The 19,389-nt window shown below is 39.0% G+C and overlaps 1 protein-coding gene across 6 annotated transcripts in view; it reads right to left on the bottom strand.

The window, feature by feature from the left end:
- TBC1D4 (TBC1 domain family member 4) overlaps positions 1-19,389 on the bottom strand; it is a 112,818-nt gene that overhangs the window by 37,299 nt on the left and 56,130 nt on the right. For 3 of the 6 annotated variants that reach the window (XR_007508049.1, XM_049816110.1, XM_049816101.1), the window contains exons 2-5: positions 9,763-10,365; positions 8,274-8,363; positions 4,491-4,595; positions 1,816-1,948 (exon numbers count right to left, since the gene is read on the bottom strand). Coding sequence is in view for 5 of the 6 variants with exons in the window: in XM_049816110.1 (XP_049672067.1) it covers positions 1,816-1,948; positions 4,491-4,595; positions 8,274-8,363; positions 9,763-10,365 (931 nt within the window). In the remaining variant the exon portion in view is untranslated. Of the gene's footprint in view, positions 1-1,815; positions 1,949-3,869; positions 3,878-3,920; positions 4,458-4,490; positions 4,596-5,277; positions 5,325-8,273; positions 8,364-9,762; positions 10,366-19,389 lie in introns of those variants that run through there. The other 3 variants (XM_049816102.1, XM_049816103.1, XM_049816104.1) reach the window with 3 other exon arrangements.

Genomic DNA, 19,389 nt, shown 5'->3' with positions numbered 1-19,389 from the left:
CTGTTGAAAAAAAATTATAGTAGAAGATATAAGCCTGCATTTGAGTTTATACAAATTTAACTTATGACAGTTGTATAGCTGCAGTAAACATGATACAAAATACTTCAGGTTTTGCTAAACCACATGGTTTTGTATCCTTTCTTTAGCAGTAAAAACGGTACTAGCAGCAGCTAAGCGGCTGGCTCCTGTGTAAAAGGTTGTGCTCCCTACCCCACTGATGTCTTCTCTCCTAATACCAAGAGCTCACTGACAGCTCGAAGCCTGACAACTGTATGTGAGAGGAGGAAGAGAGGAACAGATCAGGGATGTAACTGGAGAGATACTCAATGCACAGGATACTCAGAAGGTTTCAGATGCTTTTAACTGAAAATGCTAGATACATTCCTATACAAGGAAAGGGTAGGGTACAGATCATACCAGAGAACTGAAGACACTTTTAAAAGCAAGAACAGCATAAAAGCTGTAAGAAAAAGGAAAGAATTTCTGATGTTCAATAAAATACAAATTTGCTCACAGAGCTTGTTCTAGGAAGCTACAAAAACCATAGGGGAAAACAAAACACCCTGAATCAGATTAAGATATATGGTTTTTCCATCCACGGTAGATCTCATTCATAGAAAATTGCAATCAGAACAGATAAAGACTTTTCCAAAGTCAGGAAGCTCTAGGTTTGATTATGATAAACTTCTAGACTCTAAACAAAGCAGACGGATAAAACCAAAGGGACACTAAAATAAGTCTTTCAGTCACTAAGTACAAAGTTTATGAAACTACTATTGTGGTACTCAAGTTGTCACCCTAGAAGTGATTTTATTTTGATACTGGACACTTATCCCAGGCTTGAAAGTACCTGTATTCAAGATGCTTACACTGCCTTATACAGCAGCCTCTAGTTTTTCATTTACAGAAGACTCTCCCAGTTAAGCTTTATCATTTCTGAATATCTGTTGTTAAACATGGAAAATGCCAGTTGCAACCTAACAGAATTTCACTCCACTAAGATTTTACACTTTGCTTTTCATCCACCAGAGGGAGGGAAGTAGCAACAGTGACTTTTAATGAACGGGACAACTGGCAATTACCAGCACCATCATCACCAGACCAGAAGATACAAGACTACTGTAACATACTTGCTTTTTTTGCATGCAACACTTTGCAAGGAGACACAGCAGAATAAGTATAAAAATAGGATCCTGCTACTAACTATGTTGGGGGTTTTTTAAAATTCTATCTTGTAAGATTTTTGTATGTGTTCTGTCATACCTTGCTTCAGAGAAACTACAAAGGTTTGTCTATTCATATTTAAAGCCAGGTAGTTGCCTTAATTTTACTAATCTCCTAACTTAATCATTTATTTCCCCATAATAGAAATAGATTTTGAAGTGTGTAAGAGAATAAACATAAAAGAGGAAGAAATAACCCCACACAGGAAAGAATGAACACACAAGAAAGCAAGACCCTTTCTGATCACAACTGTCTTTTTATGACCCATTTTGAAAGCACGCATCTTCAGAAAAAAAAAATAAACAGAAGGTGAACTGGTAGGGTTTTCTGCTCTGCTTAAATGTTAAGAGAGGTATGACAATGACAGAGTATGTATTTCTAACAGAAGCGATACTATATTCAGTTGCAATAGCATTACTGCTATGACCTCCACTTGATCACAGAGAGTGCAAAGTGATGGTACGAATTCCTTACTGGGATACTTTTCCCTCTGTTCTTACATGGTTTAAGTTGAAAGTGGATGGTTAACATAATAAAAATTCTTCTAGAATAATAAGAAAAACACAATTAGAAAATAAACTCAGCTGCTACCTTCAATTCTTTCACAAAGTTTGTGCAATGAATGCATAGGGCAGGCCTCGCACAGTTTAATCTGTGTCTTGGCATTTTGCAGAGCTGCAGCAGTGCTAAAGGCTTGTTTCAGGGTAAGCATTACCTCATCAACCTATAGGGGAAGGAGGGAAAAGACAGTACATAAACAAAAATGCATGTCATATACATCAAATTAGATTTATAAATCACATCATAGACAGGTGCTTTACCATCACACCCCCCCCCCCCCGTTTGCTGTCTTCTAAAGAGATCAAGGTTGTATTCCCAGTTTTCTGCCTTTTCTGTGTATGCTCACCATCTTCAAGTTCAGCCAGACAGTGTAATTTTGAGTATCTAACTGCAGCTACTCAAGCTTACTGGGCAGGCAGCTGCTGTTTTAAGAAGCTGCAAGTGGGAATTTTTGGCTTGAATATATGCTGGCTAAATAAACTGCATTTCTTTCTTTTTCTTTAGCTTCAAGTTTCTCCTGTAAACTGCACATGCTCCCTCTCAATGATTTTCCTCCCACCACTGCACCATTTTAGCACAAAACCTCACAGACCCATCCTGCTGGCAGACAGGAGCTTCCCACAGCAGTTCACTTTTGTCCAGGCTACTAGACTGGCTACCAGCTTCATTACAATCACTAAGTTATCTTTAAGTACTGCCGACCTGCCTTGCAGTCTGCCACGATCTTTCCTCTGCCACTACCACAAATACAGCAGTGCTGTGTTCCAACACACCAGCACTGGAAAAGCTCAACTTTTGTGTAAGAAAGGTTGAGGTGACAGTGTTTCTCCACATTCATTCAAATATGCTCCCAGACCTTAAATACAAAGTGCTTGGAGTTCCCCTGTCAGTATTTTAGGGGAATACAATGCTTATTAAAAGCTGTTTACTTGAGTCTTTGCATTAGCATGGAAAGAAGGAGACAACAGCTTGATGACAGTCTAAGGAAAACAATCAGTATTCTACTTCAGAATCAGGTCCTCGCTCTTATCTGTTGCTTTTTTTATACGCAAGAAGAAGAAGGCTGAACTATTTGAGACCAAAATCATGCGGTCTAACGTTGAAAACATACAGACTTTTTTGAGGGTCTGTCACTTGGCAGAAAAAAAAATAATTAAAAAAATAGCACCTGAACGTGGAAATTTGAGTTAGTTTGTGTCCCAATCTGTTTAGGTCTTCTCTATTATTTGTCTTTTTAAATGCACAGTTTTAAGCACTACCAGTAATTTCTGGGTGCTCTCTCTTCTTAGCAATAAAGCAGGGCATTGAACAGTGAATATCCATCTTGCAATACAGACTGATAATTTTTTAATTGGCAACAATGCCTCTCAAATGGAAGATCCACAGAACAGTGCTAAGCATATGGATTATGACTACACTAAAATCACAACTGTAGCACAGACTGCAGCTAGGTTTAGAGCAAATATACACGAGCGTACCAACACAGCCTGCCTAGCAGCACAGAATCTGGAAAGCATTAGGTTTTACAGCTCTGTTCTGCCACAGTCAAACTGCCACTGGAATCCAAGCGATTGCATCTGAAAGTAGCTAAGGAATGTTCATTTCATATTACATGTGGGCATACCCACACATATGAGTACTAGAATATGTAAAGAGTTCCATAAATATGTGGTTTCTTTATATAACACATTTTAAGTCTTTGATTTATACATGGTCAGATTTATCAATTGGTCAGTTGTAACATTTTCTGTTAGCACAAAGCTAGAGCTGATTTCATAACAAGCTCCCATTTTTATAAAATGTACAGCCTCAGCTACCATTGTACATCTAGGGCTGCTAGCTGTTTGAAGTTTTATTGACATAAATCTATTCACTCTTAAGCTAGTCAATGAATTAACAAATTACATTTGCAGTGAGCTAGAAGAGTGATTTTTAAGTTTAGCTGAAAAAGAGCTAGCAGCTGTTAACACAGTGATCAAGAACAAACATGTTTCAGAATAGAAACAAACTTCAAGTATTAGAGCTTGAAAATAAAAATGTAGTAGCCAAAATGAATTCCTGTATGCCTCACATTATTAAGCTACCTGTATCAGTTAAATCACCGGCACCTGGAACTTCAATTGATTGATACATACTTTATCAAATGTCCAAGGGACTTTTTCATAGTTACACACATCCACACATATATGGTTTTCTTCTATGATCAGGTGCTGCTATTTTCGTCTCCTGAGGAACAGAACAGACTACAGGGAAAACGCTAAAGCCATATACAGGATCAGCCAATAGTTTAAACCTTATCCTGAAAAGTATGTTTGAATTTTATCATCAACATTGTTACTGATTCAATACATGTAATTACATGTTTAATGGGGAGCCAAGTGTCTCAACAATTAGAAATGCAAGAGTTACAATCAAATACAGAGCCCAAATATGCTCACAGTCTGCATGTGCGAACTCATCCATCTGGATTTTTTCTATGTGTTATTGATATAAGCATCAGCAGAGTAGCAAGATATGGCTATATATGAACAGAATGTATGCATTCCCTATTGCATATTTTCATATTCACAAATGAGGTCCCACACCTGAGAGGATGTGACCACTAAGGCTCAGCTGACACAGCAGAATAACAGAGACTCCCATGATTTAGAAAATGCCTCAGACATCCTCTGATGGAAAGGTTAGGATCGTTAATAAATACTCACCAGAGACTCACTTGCACACTGGAACACATAGCAAACATACTGGCTTAACCCAGGTTCAAAAGATTCCCGGCAAATGAAACCAAAGTGATCAACGTGTTTTATACCCTATGAGAGTTTAAAAACAGCATTAGTGGACTATTTTATAAAAAGGTTTAGTTTCCGAAGTGATCCTAAAAATATAGTTGCCAGACTCCAACACTTGCCAATACAAAAATTTGAGAAACTATAAATGCATACTACTAACGATCTATTTTACAGCTACAACAGTCATCTTTTAAATTGCTTTTTGCATTTAAAAGTTACATAAAGCTCTTCATACAATCAAAAGTTCTACAGTAATGGACCTGGACCTGAATTTCTTCCATTGGGAAAACTGGATTTTCATGGAAGAGGACTAAAGAGTCCTAGGTTGTATTTGCAATTGCCTATGCAATGAAAACTCAATGTAAATGAACCCACGCTAAAACATGGGACTGGAGTAGCATCAAAGTAGCAACAGATCTTTGCTTTCCTGTAACACAAGTTAGGACTACACCAAAAAGAGCAGGGAATGAGTGGTGACATGCAGAATTCCAAACAAATTCTTAAATAAATTCTTTGAAACCAAGTTACATACCAGAAGTTTCAAGACTTAATACACATTACTACTGATCTTTTCTTTCAAGATCCTAGTCTAACTGCTTGACAGGGAATTTTGCCTTGCTAAAAACAGCACTGAGAAGATCAAAGAAAGCTGCTTCCTAAGAAACACTATATTCCCAGTCTCAATTCATGGAACATGACTCACTATTGTTAATGCTTTTGCCAATGTTTTTATCATCCGAGTATGGCAGTAGATTTTCTCCAAAAGAAAGCCTAATCCCTCAAGTTCAAATACAACAGAAAGCAGAACTCAGTTGCTTGGATCCATCTCCAAAGAAAACACCTATATCGTAAAAGAGGGGAAGAGGCAAAATAACTTGCTTGTCACTACAGAAAACACTCTAGACAAAATTGGTAATGCAGTACGTGACAGACTGAACACATTGCCACTACACGCTGTAGTTTTTAAAAACAAAATTCCAAGTTACATTTGGGCTTTTAAACAAAACGAAGTTGCAGAGGGCATCTCAGATGGCACAAATGGCATTAGTTTACCATAGTCCACACTAATCTTGACTTAATTGAACTAGTTTTCCTGTGACACGTGAAGTCTTCAAAAGCATAAAATGAAAAAGAACAGATGTATACACATACATTGATCTATGTAACAGTGAAGCGTTGCTCTGTGTTTTGCAAGGAAACCATATTTACTTCAGCTGGTTCAGTAAGATGCCAGTTCCCTCCTGCTGACAGTGCCTGAACAAGTCTACTGCTGTCTGATTTCTCAGTCTCCACAGAAGAACATTTGTGGGGGAGATGGATGTGACACTTGCACCACTGAAGCATAAATAGCACAGTACATTCCTCAATTAACAGTACCTCCATCACATTTCTTTAAGAAGGTGGCCAGACTTGTCATGCCAAAGGGGCAAAGTTGTTTGTTGTTCTGGGTTCCCTCAAGGTCAGAAAGGCTGCAACAAGAAAACTTCTACAGCTGTCTGACACCTGAGCTTTGAAAACACACAGAGGGGTTTTTCATCAATTATATTTGCTGCTTTGACAATTATATGGAGTACAGATAATTAATTGAATGCAGGAGATCAACCACACTTAAGCTATAGAATAAAAATACCTTTATTGGACCAGACTAAAAGAATCCAGAATGCAAGCTGAAGAGAACATATTCTTTTCATCGTTTGTAAAGCTTAGAAGAACAAACATTCCTAAACCACACTCTCACAATATGCAGTAAATCACTGCCCCATAAATCCGCAACACAGAAGCCCTGTGACTAGACTAGCACCAAGTTCTTAAAAGAAATACTGGTGAGGCTTATGTCACCAAATCCTTAGTCTTGAACAAATTAATATTTCATTTCTATTGAACATAGAAAAAAACCCGACTTCTCTGAAGTAGCTGGTTTTGCATTAAAAAAAAACCCAACAAAACCAACAAAGCCCCAAACCCCACAGTATTGTTAGTGCCTGTTTGAGTTACTCAAGCATGCAAAATAACAAAAGCTTTGCTCCAAATGAAAGTGAAGGGGGAGTGAAATACTCTACCTCCAAAGCCCAACACACAGCATTACCTAACACTATTTACTGCACACAGTTATTCTACTGAAGGAAAGCTAGGCCTTGAAGGTCTGCCATGGTCTTGCTGTCTCCACCAAGCTTTAAAGTCAGAAGAACAAAGGTTGTCCCCACTTATGACTGTTTTGTTTGACAATTATCAGTATGCATATGCAACCCAGGAGCCCAGTATGTAAAGTTGAAGTGGCAACTTTTATTCAGCTCAGTACACCCACAAAGCGGGAGAAGACTCAAGCTGTCTGCAAATTTTGCTTTCCATACCACTGCTTTAAGAATTTCTTTGACTTTTACTTATTATAAAGCTATTAATAGATCACTGTTTGATTATACTGTCCCACTTTATATTTGGACTTGCCTTGTTTCTCTACCAAGAGCAATACAAATTGTAGTTAAACAGCAGAGTCAACTTAAGGACCTGGACCTTGATAGCTCAAGAACCCACTTGAGTTACAAGTGCTGACCACTTCTTAATATTTATTAGCATTGGTAGCACAGTCATGCAAGAGCAGATTTGTTATTAGCATTAAAATGAAAGCACTTGGGGGTGAAATACAGGTTTAGAGCATGCCAGGAAGTGTACTTTAAACTAGAATAATGGTGTTTAAGGAGGCCTGAAGTGATGCATGTGCATGGCAAATGAAAGAAGAAAATAAAATAAGACCTCAAAACAGAAAGTGCCAGAAGTAACAGGTGCTGAACAACAGCAAGATAGAAAGGTGAATCCCTCAGCTCTGGCATTTAACTTTGTAAGACTTGTTTATTTATTACTGGACATAGCTAGGTTCACCTATTGCCCTATCCTCCAGAAAAAATTATGCAGGTGAATTGCTGTTTTTCTGGAGGGCTGATCTGATGCTCTCCTCCTTTCATTCCAGAGGCTTTCAGGAGCTTAGCTGCTCAGAAACCACACATTCAGAGCATCCTAAATGAAGATTAAGCTACTTCAAATTATATCCAATGCTCTTCCAAAGCAGAACAGTTTTATAGTTTGTTTTCTGACCAACGATCAAAGTTGCCACTACCACAGCTCAGACTGGTTATCTTGCGCTCGTCTTTTCTGTACTTAAGCTCTTTGGGGATGACATTGCATTTTTTTTGTGCAGTATCTACTTGAAACAGCTACCAGATGAGTGAAAGCCCAGATTTGAATAACAGCTCTTGCTCTTGTAAAGGCAAATCAGTACTTCAAGTCTTCTGTAAGTGTTCATAAAGCAATTACAGTTTAAGATCCAATTTCTTCAGCTGTACTCCCCAAAGAAGCTGATGCATCAAACTTCATGCAGGATCTGTATACACATTAGTCACAATTGCTCAAAATCCCTCCTCCCCTCTTCTTTTTTTTCTTTTTTTAAATTAAGGAGCCAATGGGGTAAAACAGCACTTTACTTTCATTCAGGGTGATTCAATAGGACAAACTGTTTAAATGGCCTTTGAGCCAGGATAAACTGGCCTTTGAGACTGAATAAAGGAAAACAGCACAGAATGCTGAAAAAGAATTCTACATTTCCCTTTTTTCTACTGCCTATAGATCAGCAAGGCAACCCAGCTGAAGAACAAAGAAATTCCTTTTCTCCTGATGATCTACCTGTTGCTTCTTATTAATGCTTACCTGAGAACATGAAGAGATATCTTTAAAATTCTTTTCAAGCACAACAGATTTGGTGTCCGGACTGATAAGGTTAACTTCAAACCTTCCAACCTGAGGGGAGTGGGGCAGGGGGAAGGAAATAAGTCTAGTTTACAACTGTCTTGGAGACACAACATTAACAGCAACAAAAAATGTCACAATCTAGCCCTTTCTTGTTCACATAGAGTACCTTCAGCGTAACAGCTTACTCAGCAGGAACAAGGCTGCCATAATTCAGCCTATGTTGAGTAAGAATATTTCAGTGAGAACAATACACTCGGTTGAATAGGAAAAAGACTTGGAAAGAAGACAGCTTCCCCCGCCCCACTTTTCTTTTCGAGTTATTTTGGTCCAAAGATCACATGTTTGACAGACAATACTGAAACCTTTAGTAAACAATGTGGCTAAATTAAATGCTGCAGTAAAAAACAGAACTTGAGAATTTTTATTTTTTTTAAACTATACAATAAATCAGCTGGGAAACTATGTTGATCTGAAGGTGATACTTTTTGGTTTTGCAGTAATTCTGGATGAGAAAGAGTAGGTTCTGCAGCAAGCTGTATTTCAGCTTTCCCAAACTGCTTCTCAGGTGTATGGAACTTATTCCATAGACCTCAGGGAGTTTTTCAGCTAAATTCCTTTCATTACTGGTGATAGCTGTGGTTTTCTAAAGGGCAATGCGTTCTCACTTCAGTTAGCATTTCCCGAAGAGAATAAAAGGCAAGAATGATCTTTAAAGAAAATGGAAAGACAAAACCCAGGCATTTAGCCCCCTGTTATTTTAAGGTCCAAAGATCTTTCCTTTTATGGGTCACCTCCTTTAAGTGCCCTTTTGTTTTCTCAATACAAGCTTTGAAGATGTCAAATGCACTTCAGGCAAGAGAAGACATAAGGCTTCGTCCTTCAGACCTCACAGTTCAGTGCAGAGATGTTTGAGTACTCATCTGGGAAAGACCAGCTGAACGTTAATACAAATTATCATAAAGGGCCTGGCTCAAACAAAAAGCTGTGAAAGCCTTATGTGAAGTTGTGAGCTTCTTTTTAATTGCACAAAAAAGAGTATTTGTTCACATGGAAGTCTTCATCGATTCCTTTTTTGAAAGAATACTCACTTTTTTCAGCTAGGTCCTAGATCTCGCCAATACAGACAAACCAGAACTGCATATAGAATAATTATTTCCCTAGAAACTCTGCTGCTGTTATTACTCTGTAAGTAATTCCTTTTTCTTAAAATTTACCTGAGCTCATGAGTTAAGGTGACCTCCTTAAGAAAGTTCAGTTACTTGTGTTCCAATAATTTATGAACAGATACATAAATATTTATTGTATTGTACGTAAATATTTTTCATGACACATCATGAAACCATACTGGATCCATACTACTTATCTTGCTAAACTCGTCTCAGCTTCAAACTGCACAGGGGAAGATACAGCACAAAACCAACATGAAACTGCTTATCCTAGTACACACCTGGAACAACATTGTCCTGTTCTTCTCAGAGTCGGAGGGCTGAACATGACTGGGTGCACTTGCATGTCTTCTGCGTGGCTGTATTTTCAGGTTTGTATCATGAACCCTTCTTTGCATAACTGCAGTGACGCTGCTGCACCGGGAGCGAAACTCTTGCTGCTCATCAAAGCCAGAGTCCTCTAAAATTCGCTCTGGAAAGGAGCCACGAGTGCTGGCCAGGTTGGTCAAGTTGGTCTGGCTGCCAATTGTAAACATCGCAGCATGCCCTGTAGTGTTATTTGGGCTGTCCAGCTCCTCAAATGGGCTATCCGATGGAGAAGCTGGCACATTTCCTTCACACAGGGGTAAGTCCAAACTTGACTCGTTATTCCGCTGCTCGTTTAATAGTTTCAAGCGCTGGCGCTCATGAAGGCTGAATTTCTCAATGCAATCATCAATTAGTGTGGAGGGAGCTTTCTTGTGAGCCACTGTCACCTTTCCACAGTACAGGACCTCAAATTTTTGAGAGTCATAGAAGGCATCTTCACTGTCCTTACTTGGTTTGGCATCTTCTTTCAGCGCTGCTTTGGAGACTTGTCTTATGCTGCTGATGACATCAGGAACCTAAGGGACAGTGTGAAATGTCTGTTTAGTAGCCACAAATGAGATAGCATAGACAGTGACACATCAAACATTTGTTAACGTAAGTATTTATACAAGTTACTTCTTCAGTAGAGTGCCACCAGCTTCTTGGCTGACAACATACAAATAGTAAATTCTAAATTCTCTATAGACAATTTATACAGTGGAAACAAAGCAAATAATTTCTGATTTTTTTTACTGGAACCTGTTTCAGAACATAAGGTTTTAAATTACCAGAAGGTCTACTGACAAATGTTCACACCTTTTTGTTTGTTTGTTTTACTGAGACTGCCTTCTCTTTTCTGTAGCCCTCTTCCACATCAGTGTCTCTTGCTGATATATTTTGCATAGGGCCATCACTGATCCTTTGTTTTTATTTTGCAGAGCCAGATATTCCACTCTTAGGACAGTTGTGGAAACAGTTTTGTGAAGAAGTGACCAGCAATCCCCATCAGTTTTAACTGACAGTTTTGGAATACAGGCAGCAAGTGTATGGGAATTTTACCAAAGTACCATGTACAATTGCATTAGCTCTCGTTTATTATTTACTGCAAAAACCTCACGCCATCCATCCTATGACATAGCTTACTTTAAGGTCACACTTCTCTGCTGTTTCAGTCATTATGCAATTAAGAAGCACACCCAAATCTCTCTTCTCCTCTGTCATTCTTACCTACAGATTCCTACTATACCCTGTAAGGCCAAACTGCACATCACCAGTAGAAACTCTTAGTTTCAGCTGTGTATCACCCAGTCTTTTAAGGCTACCTGTTTTTTTTCGCCATTTTATCCCAATCACCGTGGGAGGATGTCTGCCTTCAGTATCAACATATTTAATATGCAAGCTCCTTTTTCATTTTGCCTTCACTAAAGAAAACATGGACTTGTCCAACTCTACTGAGCTCGGATCAGAGTGATTGCTCTTTTGACAGTACCTAGCTCCGCTTGACCAAACCTCTTTCTCACCAGGTCTCATCTTCTCTGGAAGGATAATGAATGGCATCACATTACATGCATTGGGGAAGTTACTAGTGACAATGAGATCAAAAGAGAATATCTATCCGATTTTCTTTGCAAGAGAAGTCAGTTCACAATATTCACCTAATCCGATGCAATCAATCAACAGCTTTTGTAGTTCATACAGCTTCCCACCATATCTATAATATTTGATAGTTTGTTTTAAAGTACTTTTTCTATTAAAAAAGAGATAACTCTGAAGTTAGTAAATAAACCTTAGTAAATAATCCATGCTCCCTACAGCAGCACCTTCTTTCAGTCACACGATACCAGTTGAAACTTGCTAATGAAGCAGTAATCTTGTATGCCAATACTTTTGCAAGTCACAGTGGGAAATTACCTCGTCTTAATCCCCATCTCCCATTACACACTCCTCATCCATTGGACATTCAACTCAAATCTGCTTCCAGTTCATTTATTGCAAAATTAAGTTCAATTACCCTAAGACCTTCTGACTGTTTGGCTTTCATCCCTATAGATGTCATCATCATCTCAGTTTTCAGTGAAGCTAAAAGTTAGTCTTGATATGACACAGATACTAGAGTGTATTTAATCTTTACTCATTCTCACTGCCAGGCTGCTTTACCATCACCCAAGGTGCGCTTCCTCCCAGCCACACCAGCTCAGCTGGACATGGACATTCTCACTTTATACATGCGGGTTTGTTTTCCAAGATGCACCTCTTTTTCCACTGATCAGTCCTCTTATTCCTTCTATGGTCTGTGCTTAAGGAAGCTCTAGAGTTTAAATCCCTTAGCTCTCTATTTTAGCAAAATCCACAAGCTAGCTGTCTTTTAATTAACATTTCCCTTTTTAGAATCCAGAACCTGTTACAGGACAATTCACTTGTATTTCTAGTTGAAGTACAGTGACAAATGATAATGCTATTCAAAATGCACAAATTCTACATGAAATTGACTAGAATAAATGACATCAGCTGCTTAATCGGCAATTTGGATTTTTTAAAAAATGTGTACCATCACTTCCACTCCAATAACTGGGTTCTGGCACTTGCTCATCACTTCTAACATAAAAGACTGGAGGAGAAGTTCTTAAGTCTTTTTTATAATACCCAATAGCCTCCTAACACATCCTATCCCCCCACCCCCCTACCAGACAATGTCCAAATAGGGTGGGGATAAGACACTACCGACTCTACCACAATAGGATTCCCCATCCATCCCCTCTTCTCTCAGAGGTCTCCCCCACAAACATACACGCAGAGTTTTAAGTAACTGCAATTTTATTTAAAAAAACCCACACCTTACCATCCTGCTATTTATCACTTGGTTTTATTTCCATCTTTTCCAGATTGTACATACTCTTCAGACACTAGTATTTGAGTCACAATTACTAGTTCACAATCCCTGCTCCCTGTATAGCTTTTGCTTCTACCTACCACATAAACTGCTACACTATTTTCACTTCAGCATAGAGAGTTCCTAGCATTAGAGCACATGTTTCAGCTCATACTACACAACCAAGCCTTATTCCCTGCTTTGTTTAGATAACCTTTTTTACAGGTTATGTTATTTTTTAAAGTGCACACTCATCAGTATTCAATTTTTCCTATTTTTCTACCTACCCACAGGATTAAAGTGATAAATCAGGGCGAAAAAATTGAGACCCATTTAAGATCCATAGTTATGAATACTTTTCTTATATACAGATGAAGAGGAAAACAATGTAATACAGGCATATCACAATGGATAAAAAATATCTGTCAGACAGTCCAGAACCAGTTCCAGATGCTGCTGGTTGTTTCATGGATTCTCTAGACAGCATGGTGTGAAAAAAAGCTTCAAGTATTAGATGCAAGACAGATACTAACACTGCTAGGCAATTAGTCATACATATGGATTTTATTCAATTTTAGTGTACAGGAATAACTTGCACTGTTAGACCTGACCCTCTTCACTTCCATAGTGATATTAACTTATCAAGAACCAAGCACCACTGCCATCTGTTTGATCAGATTACAATATTTTCATTTAATGTTTTGACTTTGGGCAAAACCCGTAACTGGGATTAAGTAGAGTCTAAGCAAGAGTTTGCATCTATATTTTCCTGAATGCAAGATGCAGGAAAAGTTGCACAACTATCATGCATAGCAACCATCCCAATGTGTTTTTTTACCGCATATATCATTGGGTTTTGACATTTTACTCCTCTGTGTATCAAGAAGCCCCAGTCACAAAAGTTTTTCCATCAAAGTTGTGTAACTTTTTTGGATTTGGATATTAGCTTATTACCTGTTAATGTTGAAACTGCGGGGCAAAGTTAGACAAGATAGTAAGCAGAATGGAGATTTTAAAATACTGAATTAACAGGATGAAACTGCTTAACTACTTTTAGAAATCAGTTTATTAAGAAGAGACTCCTGAAACATTCAAAACTTATTAAAGTGTTTCCAAGTTCTAGTATTTCCCTGCAGCAGTCTCATGAAATTAAGCAGCCAAAGGGGAGAAATGGGATTCTTGTTCCTGAAACCCACCATTGCAGATGTTCCTGGATATATGCTAGCAGCTGTTACAGTAGAGCAAAACAAAAAGGTTACATGAGTTATCACATAGTTTTTCAGCATTCACCTGTACATAAAGAAATTCTTAAAATATTTAAACAATTAATCTATTTAAAATACTCAGAATTTTGTCATCAAGCTTTGAAGATAGTTACGTCAAAGAAGAAGACTGGAGTAGAGGGGGACACGCAGTGCATTTGCAAGATCAGAGGCACACTTCCAGCCCGAACAAACCCAGTGACGCTAGTGCTGGGACACTGCAAGAAGACTTAATTCTCCCATGCCTTGCCTCTCCCCAGGTCCCACGGTCTAGGGGCCTATCATCTTTTTCCAAATACTGCTGGGCAGAGAAAGAGAAGATGACTATGTCCCAAAGGGAGTTGCAGAGGGCTTCTCAGGCAGAAAAGTAGGAGCCGATGCTGCCATGCCAGGACAGCAGTTCTCAAACCAGAAGGAGAAAGCAGAAGCATAATGTAGGCCATGTCTATAGCTATTATTGATGAAGTTTCCCTAAACTGTTGAGGAGTAGCAGACTATTACATGAAGCGGAACAAGACAGTTACAAACAACAACAACAACCAAACAAACAAAATTTTAGAAAGAAGTACAGTGACAGGACAATACAAGCCTGTTAGATACATATTCCCAGTCTATACAAATTAACATTATAAACACCTTACACTCACATTCTAAATGTTAGTTGACCAATATATTGTATTTATTGACCACGAAATGTAAAGTCTATTAACTTCTCACTTTCAATGCTTAAGAGAAGAAGATGAGCTCCCAAAACAGAACCTGCAAGGCCTTTTAAGAGCTAAAACCCAGGAGCACATGCACCACTAGGCAAAAACTGGAAAAACTGTCAGAAAAACAAAGTCCTAACAAGCTTCATGAAGAAACAGATAAGATACGGTATATTATCTAGATGAAGGGACTAAACAACACTCTTACTCAAATATGTTGGAACAGCACACAAAGCTTTCTCTAATACAACAGTGACCTCATGCTTAAACAGTTACAGGTGCACTGAATGCTGTCAGGTATTAATAAATTGATACCAAACAAAATCAATATGAGAGCTTCAGATGAGCCTTCTTCCCCTCCAGTATGTCAAGAACTGTAGAGGCCTGACGAGAGACAACAGTTGCCAAGAATTTTAAGGCCCTTCAAACAGTGCTCACAGTAACTCCTAAACCTCTGAACAGAGCCAAGAGAACTCAGAAGAGCAGAGATCCTTCTTCAGGGCCTGTACCAAACCGCCCCAAATGCAAGAGGCCAAAAAGACAAGGATGGACAGTGGGTACCATAAGTACAAGACTAGACCTGTGATACTAGATCAGCTCCTCAGCGTGAGGAACACTCCAAAACTTGTTTGAGGAGAAACAGAACAACAATAACAACAAAAAAACCCCTACCAAACCCAACCAAACAGGACTGAGAGTTAAGAGGCAAGTAAGAAGGAAGAGATCCATAAAGACATTAAAGAGGCAATATTTCTCTCCAGGGAAACATGATCAATTTAATAAGTCTAATTAAAGAAAAAAACAACACTTGGGAATCCAAATTAAATTTGTTATTATTCATATTTGAGTAGCCTGAGATCATATGAATCACTCTTCCCCCAATTAGATCTGATTCAATACATGGCAATTCAGTAAGTAAAGCTGTATTCAAATCAGCACAGATGGCACTGGTGGAGTTCTGCATCACCTACAATAAGATTCAGCTCTGAATATACAATGTAAGAAGTAAAGCGTGATAGCTGTTATACTGCCACAAACTCTGTTTACTACAGACATTAGAGTTTTGGTAAGCTGAAACTAATGACAGCATCAATTTTAGCCAAACAGTCCCCCAATCTATTCCATCTGCACCTTACACCCCCTTCGCCCACCTCCCTCATGACCTTGGTTACACACCTTGAGAGCTACTGTAGTACCTCATCCATTTGGCCAGCTAGTGTACAACAAGGCTGCGGCAATTAGCCCTGGCTAGAAGACAGATACATTAATACCCTAGATCTGCTAATTCCAGCTCTGCCGTTCACAGGCTCCATCCAGCTCTGTCCCCTGTGACTAGACCTACAACAGGGTCAATACATAATGGAGAGCAAACACCTTCCTCGCACATAAGTAGTACACTGTCGAAAGTGCATGTGGATAGTACTGCCAAGAACTATTCTACTATACATCAAGAAACTTCACCGTGTTCAACGCAGAAGCATATTTTCACGTTGGAAACACCAGTTTAACGGATGTAGCTAATGCAAGTTCTTTCATCTGACTTGATTAAAACCAAAGTGAGGATTAAAACCAAAGAGAGGACTACAGGAAAATAATTAACGCATGTCTTCTCATGCCATGCAACTAGGTTTTTGTTAAAATTAATTCCAACTTTATCAACCCTGTCTTAAAATCCCGCAAAAGAACTTCAGTTATGAGGTATTTGTTACCAGCATCTTGAAGTTGCAAAACAGAAAGGTTATCAAGCCTACTAAATCATGCATGCTGCAGCATAACACTAGAACAGTTTGTCACAACTCTAGAATAGGCAGAGTATCTCCATGGTGATACTACACGCTTTCTTGAATAGCAGTGACAGAAGTTGAAGCATTAAAAAAAAATATTAAAAAAATATATAATATATATATACGTACTCCCTTTGAATTTACAACAGCCTCCAGTGAACAAAGGTGGAACTCCCCTTTTTGCTGGAGCAATAACATTCAAATGCATCCCGCAGTAATTACCGAGCAGTGCTTTCAATTTTAACCCAAACTTAGAACTTGAACACTATGGATATTGTGAAGAAGAACAAAATTCACTTGCTGTATGTCATTATTTTCACAGCTGGATAGAATTTCACTGTGCAGAGAAGCTGCAGCTCTTGCTAGTTTGTTTCTAGCTTCCACATGGAAAATTTCAGTCTGGAATTTATTAATAAAGCAAAGCCCTTCTTCATACCATAAGGCTTATAAACGTTAGCATGACTGTGAAGTACTAATCTAACAAACATGCCTAACAAATCTGGCTACTTAATGACTGCAGTTCTAGCAAGGTGATTATTTTCAAAGGAAGAAAGAAGCTCGGCCCCTCTCACTCCATCACCACACAAGGTGCAGCGTTAGATCCCTTCCACCATGCAAAGAGACACGAGATGAATGAACTTCATGCACGCACGTTAGGAGCAGTCAGTACCTTCTGGCTTAGGCTCCAGTTTAGAAGCACAGGCATGTCCAAGCAAAACTGTCACCAAACTTTAGTGTCATGAACAAGAGGACTCAGGAACAGATTCCTGGGATAAGTGAGTGCAGAAAGATCCCCCTCTCACAAAGGGCTGGCAGTGCTGTTGCAGCATTTCCTCAGGCTGGGTTCATGATATCAGGGCACAGCCAGAGCTCCACGCAGCAACCGTTACACTTCAAAAGCCAAGTATTTCCTGACTCCGGGCTGGAAGCACCCGCGCTGCCTCAGATTTGAATAATGAGTCCCACTCATGATCCAGCTATTTATACTTAAAAATGAACAAAAGAGAAACAGGATACCATCCAGAAATCAACACGCATGCTTTGCCCATTACTGAAAGAGTTTGACATCTATTGATTAGAAACCAGCGCAATGCAAGAAAAAATTAGAAGCAATTATACATGACTGTCCTTTCAGTTAGTGTTAAGTTGCATATTCACAAGATAGGAGAACCCAGCCACAGCAGTGAAACATGAACAGAGACAAAAAGCTGCATATCACATCCTGCTACATGTCAGGCATTCGACACCAAGGCAAAGTTCTTATCTTACACAAAAACACACCCAAATGCCAGCCAAAGTGCAGATACCAATAACTACTCCCAGCCAGAGAGAAGGGTGGGAAAGGGGAAAAAAATTGTTTTCTTTTAACGGCTATAAATGTTTTTACTGCCTTCCAGTTAGTACAGCACTGATCATCCAGACCTTTTATACTACCAAATCTACAGCAGTCTGCTGCTTTACATGTTGGTGACAGTGCTCCTCTTAACAGTTTTCACCATTAAAAAATGCATCTTTCCAATAAAGAGATAAAAGACCAGCTCAGAGTGATTCAATTTATGCAGTCACACAAGCAATTTGTTGACTTTGTTTATGCTAGAGGTATTCAGAAACTAGAACAGAAGAATTTGTCTCATCAGCTGACTTAGTGCCTAAGGAATGCTGACTGTCTTTGGTTTCACAGAGATGAAGAGGATCTGTAGCCAAGAGAAACGCTATCACAAAGGGGAAAGAATAACAGCCAAATTGCTAAGCATTTCTATAACCCACCTGCACTTCTGAGCAGTTTAGAAATACAGTTTAGAAAACAGAAAGTCAGGTTCTCAGCAGGCAGTAATAAGCATCTGCCATCAACTCCGATTCATTCCGATGCAAGTCTGGGCTAACACAACACAAGCCCAGTAGCAGGAAAGCTGGAATACAGGGGCTGGCAAAGAAAGACCCAGTGAAAGCAGCTTTTTGAGCTTCAAGCCGACTGTCACCCCTGGCAGCTAGTGTTTTCACGTTTCTGCTGTTCTCTACAGGTTCATGAGTGTAGCCAAAGCTTACAGCAATACAAAACACACTGAGGAAGAAGCCAAAAACACATTAAAGAATTGCACGCAGTAAAGTTTTGCTTTCAGGAGACAGAGCCTTCCTCCTATTTGCCTGGCCTGTATTTTTTTTCCAGGTGACTGGTCAGGACCCAATTTGGTCTGCTTCTAAAGAACTACTACAAAGCAATGTACTTATTTTACTCTGACATTCAACTTCATGCCATACTCCTGCTGAAGGCAAAGCTGAAGACTACCACTAAACCAGCCTAAAGAGAAAGAGATATATTTTTTTTAAATAGGTAAAATAAAATTTAGTTCTCAAAATAGTTCTTACTTGAGATCAACCCAGGAATTACTTGTGCTGTTTAGTTTTGATACAGTTAACAAGCAGAAAAAAGTCTACCACAGTTGTACTGCTTACACTTAGAGAACTCGCCACATTACCTTATTTGCTACTGGAAACTTGTAGATCACCTAGCACGTTCTGGGTGCTACACACGCAAACAAGATGCTGCTTTGCCAAGTATCCAAATTTAAATAAGCAGTATAATGATAGAAGGTGGATCAAATTACTTAACAGGAAAGAATGTGTAAGAGTTACAAGATTGTTCGGATGCCTGAGCAGACAACAGATGCCTTTTTTTATACTTGCATGCAAGCACTCTACAGTAGTATATCAAAGAACTTCAATGATGGTAGTGACAGCATAGCCCAACAGGAGCATTGCTTTAAATAAGGAGGGTTCTTGCATTCAGTATTTCACTCCTACATTTAGGCCAGTCAGACTGATGCTTTTCCACCTTTCAGATACAGCTCACACTCACTCTGCTTGAATACTTTGCAACCCATAGAAGTGTCAGTACAGAGCTCTCATGACAATCCTTACGTTCTTTGACTATGTAGAA

Source organism: Accipiter gentilis, chromosome 13, assembly GCF_929443795.1.
Source record: "Accipiter gentilis chromosome 13, bAccGen1.1, whole genome shotgun sequence".
Lineage (NCBI taxonomy): Eukaryota > Metazoa > Chordata > Aves > Accipitriformes > Accipitridae > Astur > Astur gentilis.
The sequence above is the reverse complement of the archived record's forward strand: the minus strand, read 5'-3'. Positions and strand labels throughout refer to the sequence as shown.